The sequence below is a fragment of the Idiotropiscis lumnitzeri genome, chromosome 18, assembly GCF_059441095.1.
Source record: "Idiotropiscis lumnitzeri isolate Australia: NSW breed Sydney's pygmy pipehorse chromosome 18, RoL_Ilum_1.0, whole genome shotgun sequence".
Lineage (NCBI taxonomy): Eukaryota > Metazoa > Chordata > Actinopteri > Syngnathiformes > Syngnathidae > Idiotropiscis > Idiotropiscis lumnitzeri.
This window is the reverse complement of record NC_142408.1, coordinates 7,217,399-7,226,097: the sequence shown is the minus strand read 5'-3', so window position 1 is coordinate 7,226,097 and position 8,699 is coordinate 7,217,399. Positions and strand designations below refer to the sequence as shown.

The window sequence follows — 8,699 nt, the reverse complement described above, 5'->3', positions numbered from 1 at the left end:
CCTGCGATTGGCTGGCAACCAATTCACGGTGTTGCCCGCCTACTGACCGAAGACAGCTGAGATAGGCTGCACACCCGCAGCCCAACTAAAGATATCGGCTATATACATATAATTTGTATTATTTTTATTAGACTTTTTTATTTTTATTTTTTCCACTTCAGTCCCCCTATCTAGAGGCTTATTTCCCCATACCGACCCATCTTCACGTCAGCCTGTCTCGTGAAGTGCGTAATAGTAAGTTGAGCTTGTGTAGTATTGCAGTGTCTCTTTAAGGGAACGGGGAGTGTGAGAAGAAGCGGTACCAAAAAAAGAAAAAGAAAAGAGAGAGGGAGAGAGAGAGAGCGAGAGAGATAGAGAGGGGAGAAGAGATGAATAGAAGGCACGAGAAGCACCTACCATGACCAAGTGCGCTGTAAATGTAGGACACACATCAGAGCCTCCGAGCGGCGTCACATTGAGACGCTTGGGCACCATGTCCGGATTCGCCTGCCGCCACCAGCCCGCCGCCAGTCTCCAGCCGAGCATGGCAGCCGTCACTCGGGGAAAGCCTGCCTCCTCTCCGCTGCCACTAAATTGCATCACATCTTTCCGCGATTATCAATGGTAGGCATTGCGTAATTGCCACCCCCACCCCCTTCCTTTTTATTGTCATTCTTTTTTTTTTTAATTTTATTTGTCATTCCCTAACCCACCTCACCTACTGCTTGTGAAGAATCAACCCGTACAGCGGTGCTTGGTTTAGCATTGGTTGGCTGGAGGATGCCCTTTTCCCGGCCAAAAAGGACTCGCAGCCCGCGTTGAGCGGAGCTGCAGGATGCGCGTGAGGCCGGCGGCAGACGTGTGCTACATTCGCGAACGTCGGACAAAACGAGTGCGGGCCTGCTGCGCGGATCGGGAAGCAGCCGGCGGGCCCCTCCAGCATCAGCAGAACCGCGTCTCCTCCTCTCCTCCTCGTTCCTCCTCCGCGCTGCAGGAGCATGCTGCCGGCGTGAAGAAGGGATGAGGCCGCGTACGCGCACTCCAGCGGGCCACAGCTGCGGCCTCCTTCTCACCACAGCCGGCGGTGGCGACGCTGCTGCAGGACCCGCGAACGCAACACCGTCATCATCACATCAGCATCTTTGGTACTTGTCACTCTCGTCCGTCGATTGCATGAAGATCAAGAAGGAGAAAAAACATGTGTGATGCGCGTGCATGTTCGTGCATGAAAGAGGGGGAGGCGAAAGAGGAGGGGGGGGGCACACTCACGCGCTAGCTATGACTACATCCATCTGTAGTCATGGCAACCACATCCTGTTAATGGATGTCATTTTCCCTCTCCTCCTCCTCCTCCTCGCTCTTCATCACCTTAAAAAAATTCTACTCACTCTGTTCAAATGCTTTTGAGACAAAAAACTCATCTAACCTGAACAACACAACATTAAATAAAATCAAAATCAAAAGATGAGGTAAGATTTAAAGAAAAAATGTGGTTATACAAGTGTCCACTTCTTCTAACTTTTAAATTGGGAGTCAGAACACACCTGCGACCAAGCGTTGTGATTCAAGCGACCCTGGTTTGGGCTTAACATTGGCTCTTATATAATAGGGTTGCACGTAAAAATGACATCAGCACCCCCTAAATGTCTCTGTAGTGTCTTAAGGGCATCTTTTTGGATGACATTTACAATAATTAACACACCCCCTTTTGGCGCTCGCCTTGTAATTTTTTCGTCTTCGCTATCCACGTCACAGCGGGGAGGGAAACATTGCACTATTGCTTGGTTAGTCACGTTGTGTTGTCTGAAAAGGCGATCGATCATCACCAAAAGTCAAATGCACATCACTACTCGTGTCTACTTTAACCTGTGAAAATATAAAATATGTATAAATACATATATAAATTATATATAAATAATATATAAATTCTGCACAAAAATTATGATTAAAAAAAAAGTAACAGCACTTCTTCTTATTATTATTATATCATATTATTATTATAATTAGTTTTCTGTTGCTAAACCGGTGAGGTTAACACAAAAAAAAAATTGCTCCTGAGTCCAGAAATGTGGTGTCGAGTACATTCGCATCCTCCACCGCGTGCAGCTGTCAGCGTCGCGGTGCGAGTGGGCGTGAATTTCGGATGAACACCTCATCGGCAAGCTTTGGAGGTGTTTTTTTTTTATTTTTTTTAATGTTCCCGGAGGACAAAAGTAACATTGCATGCATTTGGGAAATTTCAAGTGAGTTTTTCTTTTTCAGCCGTAGCAGGAATTTGTAGTTTTTCTTTGTAAGAATAGGCTTGCAAACATACACACATATAAAGTGGACGGAAGATGGTTGTCAATAGCTCTAAACAGCCAGTAGTTGCCAGAAATTCCAGAAGCTCCTTCTGTGTTGCTGTTGCTCTTTCATCGACAATTTTATGGGGGCGTCCAGTTTTTAGTAACTGTGTCCTATTTTTTATGCACCTGAAGATGATTGTCTCAACTGCGTTAAATAGTACATTTAATATCTTAGAAATACTTCTGTTCCCTTCTCCTGATTGACAACTTTTAAAAACAAAATCCCTCTGATGTTGTGTGCTGTAAGATGACAACAAAAATGCCGGGAAAAGGCTACTAGAACTTCTGTACTACATGTAGGGTTCATCACAATAAATGGAGCGCTAACTCCCTCTTAGTATGATTCTGAATGTGACTTGTTCATTCTGATCAACACAAATCCTCATTCATAAGAGGGTGTGCACACTTGTGCAACCACCTGATTTTGGTGGCTTGTTTTTGCTCGCCATCCTTTTTGTTTTTCAGTCGACTTGCACAGCCGGTACGGCGTACCTAAGTCGGTCTGTGTGTTGTTATTTCAGGTCGTCAGGGAGATCCAGGAGCATGAGCAGAACTTTGAGCTGCGGGAGCAGATGTCTGGCTACAAGCGTATGCGGCGGCAGCACCAGAAGCAGCTGATTGCCCTGGAGAACAGGCTCAAGGCCGAGATGGACGAGCACAGGCTGAGGCTGCACAAGGAGCTGGAGACGCAAGCCAACAACACTTACGCTGAGCTGGAGCGGCTGGCCAAGCGCCACGCCGCTCAGACCGACAAAGAGGTGCGGCGTTGCTCGTGGAGTGATTTGCTCAGCATGCTTGTACGGGTACGCGTCTTTGGTCTCAAGGAGATTTGCATTGAAATGCCGTACCAGACGTGTGCGACTTGTGTGACAAACGCACGTTTTATCCGCTTGTTATGCTCTGAATGACTATAATGAGATTGGTTAGTTGGGGACCTTCTCTGCCTCATCTTGCGAAACTCAGATTTGACCGCTTCCTGTATAAAGCCATCAAAACAGTGGCTTGAATATCTGCGATATGGCTCAAGAACACCACAGGAGCGTTTTTTATTTTCCCGTGAAAAGGTCGACTAAACATGATGACGATTGTGATGATGATCATGAATATTATGACAATAATTATTGCGACGAGGATGATGGTTATGATTTGAATGATTACAACAATGACATGATGATGATGATGCCGATGATGCCACCTCGCAGATGAAGTCAGTTGCCACAGAGGAGAGGCGCATCCAGCAGCAGATCGCAGCTCAGCAGAAGAAGGAGTTGACGTCCTTCTTGGAGAGCCAGAAGCGAGAGTACCGACTTTGCAAGGACAAAATTAAAGAAGTAAAAAGACGCCAAACACACAAACATCCTTTTCTTACATTACAGCCTTTTTCCAAAAATGATGACCTCAAATTTCAAACGAAAAGTGAAGCCCTGGTAATAATTTGAAAGTATTTCGTTGGCTTGACTTGTTTCACATTTTCGAATGTTATGACATTATTCCAAAATAGATGAAATTCATCTTTTTATGTTGACAATTCAGCAAATTAAATTACAATTCAAAACCAAGAAATGACTAGAGGATTTGGCAAAACTGACCGAAGAAAAGCATGCCAAGCGTGTGGAGCCATACTTGGACATTTGCTTATCGGTGGTGGATTTTGACAAAAGGGCGATGCAGATATCTGGCAATATACCGATTATCGGTGCCGATAATCACTGGTCAACAGCTAATTTATTGTAAAAGATTTTTTTATTTTGACAATTCAAGACAGGCGAGGGTATGATTTGTTAGTTTGTCGTGGTGCCAAATACTGTTTTTATTTTCATATTTTTAATTGACTTGCGCCCGCCAATCACTGATGGACTTTCTTTATGTATTGTGTTTCGTTTTCTAGGAGATGAGCGAGGACCTGTGCACCCCAAAAGAGGAGAAGCAAGAGCGTCTGTCGCGGCACAAGGAGACGATTCAGCGCTCGCAGGCCGAAGAGGAGGCCAACCTGCTGGCGGAGCAGAGGCTCATCTATGAGCGAAGCTGCCGGGCGCTCAAACGCAGGAGTCTGCTCAGGAAGCACGACTTCGAACAGGAGCAACTCAGAGAGGTGCGTACACATCTTCTTATGCAAAAAAAAAAATGTTGGGGGATTCATATATATCAGGGGTGGGCAAACGTTTTGATTGGTGGGCCACAATGGGTTCTAAAACTGGCGCGCCGGATTAAAACGTTTAACAGGCCGCATCTGGCCCCCAGGCCGTAGTTTGCCCACGCCTGATATATTTGGAGTGAATGTTAATGTATCATGTGCCCTTGCGATTGTCTGGTGACCTACTCTGGGTTTATCCCTCTTCTTGCACCTTGACTCTGACGTCTTTCTGGCCAACTGTCCCTAGGAGCTAAACAAGAAGAGGAGCCAGAAGGAGATGGAGCACGCCCTGATGATCCGTCAGGACGAGGCCACGCAGGACCTGGAGCAGCGGCAGCTTCACATGCTCCACAAGCTGCGCGTGGAACTCATGAGGCTGCAGCACCAGACTGAGCTGGAAAACCAGGAGGAGTACAATAACCGCAGGCAGCACGAGCTCCTGCGCAAACACGCCATGGAGCACAGGCAGCAGCCCAGAGACCTCAAGGTCACCCTCGTTCACCTTCACGGCCTCAAAAAAAAAAAAAAAATGCCCCCCAAAATCACCCATTCATTTGCTCAGCCGTTCGGGACAGTACCAAAATTCCCAATGGCCAACACTTATGCCTTATGAGTTGTTTTTGTTGTCATTGATATATTGGTCCAAACAAATGTACCTTTTATTGCACGAGGCGTTTAAAATGAACAAGGAACCAAAGAAACAAGGCGCTCTCATTTTTTTCCCCGTGGCTGCATTAAATGGCAAACTAAATTGCTGGTCAAAATTTTCAAGAATTATCCGTATACAGTTTATGCCTAAATCCATAAATAGGTTAATCCATGAGGTACATTGTAGTAACTTGATAGATTGGGATTTGTAGTCAAAGAAATGTGGAATACAGCAAAATTGTAGAACATTTTAAAAAGATCCTTCATAATACAGAAGTCACAAATGAGTGGAACATTTTGAATTAAAAGAGTCTGACTTGATCGAATAAGTGGATAAACGTTTGAAAATGATCTCCATTCCTTTAAAAGTAACATTTGAAATCCTGACAAATGGAAAATGTGGCAATGTGCAAATGACTTGGTCTCTCTTTAGACGCTGGAGCTGCAGATCAAGAAGCAGTTCCTGGACACGTGCAAGGTTCAGAACAAGCAGTACAAAGCACTGCGCAACCACCAAGTGGAGGTTTCGCCCAAAGCGGAGCACAAGAGTCTCCTGAAGGGACTGAAAGAGGAGCAGACGCGCAAACTGGCCGTGCTGGCCGAGCAGTACGAGCACTCCATCAACCAGATGATGGCCTCACAAGCGGTACGCCAACATACACCTTCCCGTCTCCTTTACGCAGCGCTACCTTCACATACCAGTGACCCGACATGCGACTTTTTTACAGTCGTCTTTCGGACCATCTTTGGCTTTGACTTGCAAATGTGGCTGCACGATTATAGCCAACGTGATAATCATGATTATTTTGATCAATATCGTCATCACAATTATTGATCGCAATTATTCATTATGTTCAGGAAGACATCAATTTTCAGTGCAAAACCAAAGAGAAAAAATACATTACGAATAATAGTAAAAAAAAAAAATTCAAGAATGAAAATTTTAAAAAAAATTGCTCGCATCCTGGTGATTTAATTGTGACAGCCAAATTAGTGATTGCTATTAAAATTTGATTAATATTGTAGGCCGACCTGTGAGCTCAAATTTGAGATACAGAAAGTTGTGTATGTTCAGCATCTGGCTCAGCAAAACCACAATGCAAATACTGCCCCCTGGTGGCCAAAGCACACACACACACAGGAGCAGTACAATCTCCATTGAACTGAAGCAAAAATGTGCCAAAAACTGTTGAATTCTTTATTTTCAATTTAACGATGTGGTTGCAGGAAACACCTGCAACCCAGATTTGCTGGGACCAATCCAATAACTTTGCATGCGCTGCTGTGTGCGCACAGATGAGGTTGGAGGCGGAGCAGGAGGAGGAGTGCGAAGCTCTGAAGCAGCAGCTGAAGCAGGAGATGGAGCTTCTGGACGCCTACCAGAAGAAAACCAAGTCCCAGATGGAGACCCAACATGAGCGAGAGTTGCAGAAGCTCGAGCAGAAGATCTCCATACGAAGGGCCCACCTGGAGCAGAAGGTAGGCACTCGTCACTTGTTGCCAGGCAGGTTTTGTCCAGGAAAAAAAAAACTGAGTTGACATGCTACAAACAAAAGCATTAGGTTAAGACAGTTTGAATTCATTAGCACGTGTTTACCTGGCAAAGATTTAACAATTCAGATGCCCCAGCGGGCTGGGAAAGGACAGAGAGAGGCGGCATGTACGGAAAGTCAGACAGGCACACATTGAGGAAACAATTATTATTATTAATTGTTTAACTTAATAAATTAATTTATTTTTATTTTTTTTTTCTTCCATTGGTAAACTAAACTAAACTAAATTTTAAAAAAAACAACAACAAAAAAACAAAAAAAAAAAACCTTTTTTTTCACCTGTTTTGAGGCAGATTCCAAAGGGCACAATTATGGGTGCCCCAAAAGAGATAAGATTTCCAGATTTCCAATTCAACCTCACAAGGGTGACATCAGCATTTTTCTCCCCTCTGATTGGTTGGTCAGCGCTCTGTATGACATGTAAATATGTGCATGCGCAGATGGAGGAGGAACTTTCGGCTCTGCAGAAGGATCGAAGCGAGAGGATCAAAACTCTGCTAGAGCGCCAGGAACGAGAGATTTTGTCCTTCGACAGCGAGACTCGCATCTTGGGCTTTGGCAGTCTGGGATCTCTGCACTTGTTTCTCAAGGACGATAACAGATGAATAGGGACCAGTGGCCACATTTTCCTTCCTTTTCTTTGGCGGATATTTCTGGCAATGGCGGACAATTGGCGGCAAAATGCCAGAATTAACGCGGTTGCTGTCAATTGTGGTGTTGGGATTATTCCCCCTCCACGTCTCGATTTTTCTTATGAAGTGAATAATTCAGGATTTTTTTTTTTTTTTGCTAAAATGGGCACTTTGATATGTTTCAGTAGAACTCCATCGTATTTGTGTTGATTTGTGTGTAGAGCAGAGGTGGGTAAAGTATGGCCCGGTTGTCATTTGGGTCAAATATGTTCTTTAATACGGCCCACTGCGCAACAATGTTGGATTATTTAGTGTATTAATTTAGACAATTTGGGTGACTAACACACATTGATTCATTTTTACAATACATTTTGTATTCATTTTTCTCATTAAATCATTTTTAATTTAATTTTTGGGCAAAAATGTAATTATTTTGCAACGGAAATCACACACACACAAACACACCCCCACACACACACGCACACACACACACCTACACGTTAACTCATTTCACACATTCACACTCCTATTCATGTCTTTCTGGTGTAGGAAAACATGCGAACCAAAATATCACAAACAGCACAACATGTAAATGAAGGCTGAATTCAAATCAATGTCAGAAATGTCATTAAACTTTTTTATTTGTTGTTTTTCTGATGTGTCAACGATCATAAGCGATGGTTGAATTGACGTCATCGGGTGCTGCCATGCGGAAGTGACCGGCAAGGTGATGAGGCATCGGCCAGCATGATGACACATTCATAGTTTATCTTTCCAGGGTGCTTCCTCATTGGCCGCGTCACGATGAAACGGCAGCGCCCCAACGTGACCTCAGTGTGACTGGGCCATGCAGGCCCTCACCCAAGGCCAATCCCCAAAACTCAACCGCACCGACACCCCCACTCGATTCTTGCGCACAAAGAAGTTGAAGATTGAGAAAGAAGGTTTCCGCTGCTTCCTGTTAAAAATGCTCACTTGCAGAGAAAATTATAAATAGGAGGAACAGGGTCTTGCCTTTCTTCAGTCGTCTTCAGATGACAAAGTGTGCTTCAATTATTGTAATTTACTGTAACATTAGGTAAAGTTTGAATATTAACGCCTTGATTATATTTTGAAAATTAAAAATGTGCATCAATTTAACCCCTGCAAGCCCCATCGCGCAGTAATCATAAACCAATTTATCATTTTCTGTATAATTTGACAATTAATGAATGCAATCAATACAGAACTGTTTAATGATAAATCAAAGGATGTATTTCATGCATATTTTTGTATTCAATTATTTATAATAAATCCATTAGCCAATAATTGATTTCATCTAATTAGGATGGTTTGACCAATATGTTTTGTGCTATGGTCTTTTTGCACCCATTTGCAACCACACCTCAAAGTTTGGAGAAAATCTGAC

The 8,699-nt window shown here is 43.8% G+C and overlaps 1 protein-coding gene across 2 annotated transcripts; it reads left to right on the top strand.

The window, feature by feature from the left end:
* Nucleotides 1–262: 262 nt before the first annotated feature.
* Nucleotides 263–7,941, top strand: taok3b (TAO kinase 3b). 2 transcript variants are annotated; one of them, XM_088280616.1, is made up of 9 exons: nucleotides 263–603; nucleotides 713–1,124; nucleotides 2,846–3,082; nucleotides 3,527–3,655; nucleotides 4,213–4,416; nucleotides 4,706–4,945; nucleotides 5,540–5,752; nucleotides 6,403–6,585; nucleotides 7,100–7,941. In XM_088280616.1, exons 3-9 carry the CDS (start codon nucleotides 2,897–2,899, stop codon nucleotides 7,262–7,264), a joined length of 1,320 nt encoding a protein of 439 aa, XP_088136742.1. In that variant the 5' UTR covers nucleotides 263–603; nucleotides 713–1,124; nucleotides 2,846–2,896; the 3' UTR covers nucleotides 7,265–7,941. The 2 variants fall into 2 exon arrangements, with proteins under 2 accessions (XP_088136742.1, XP_088136741.1); XM_088280615.1 differs by having other exon boundaries at nucleotides 263–1,124.
* Nucleotides 7,942–8,699: the final 758 nt, after the last annotated feature.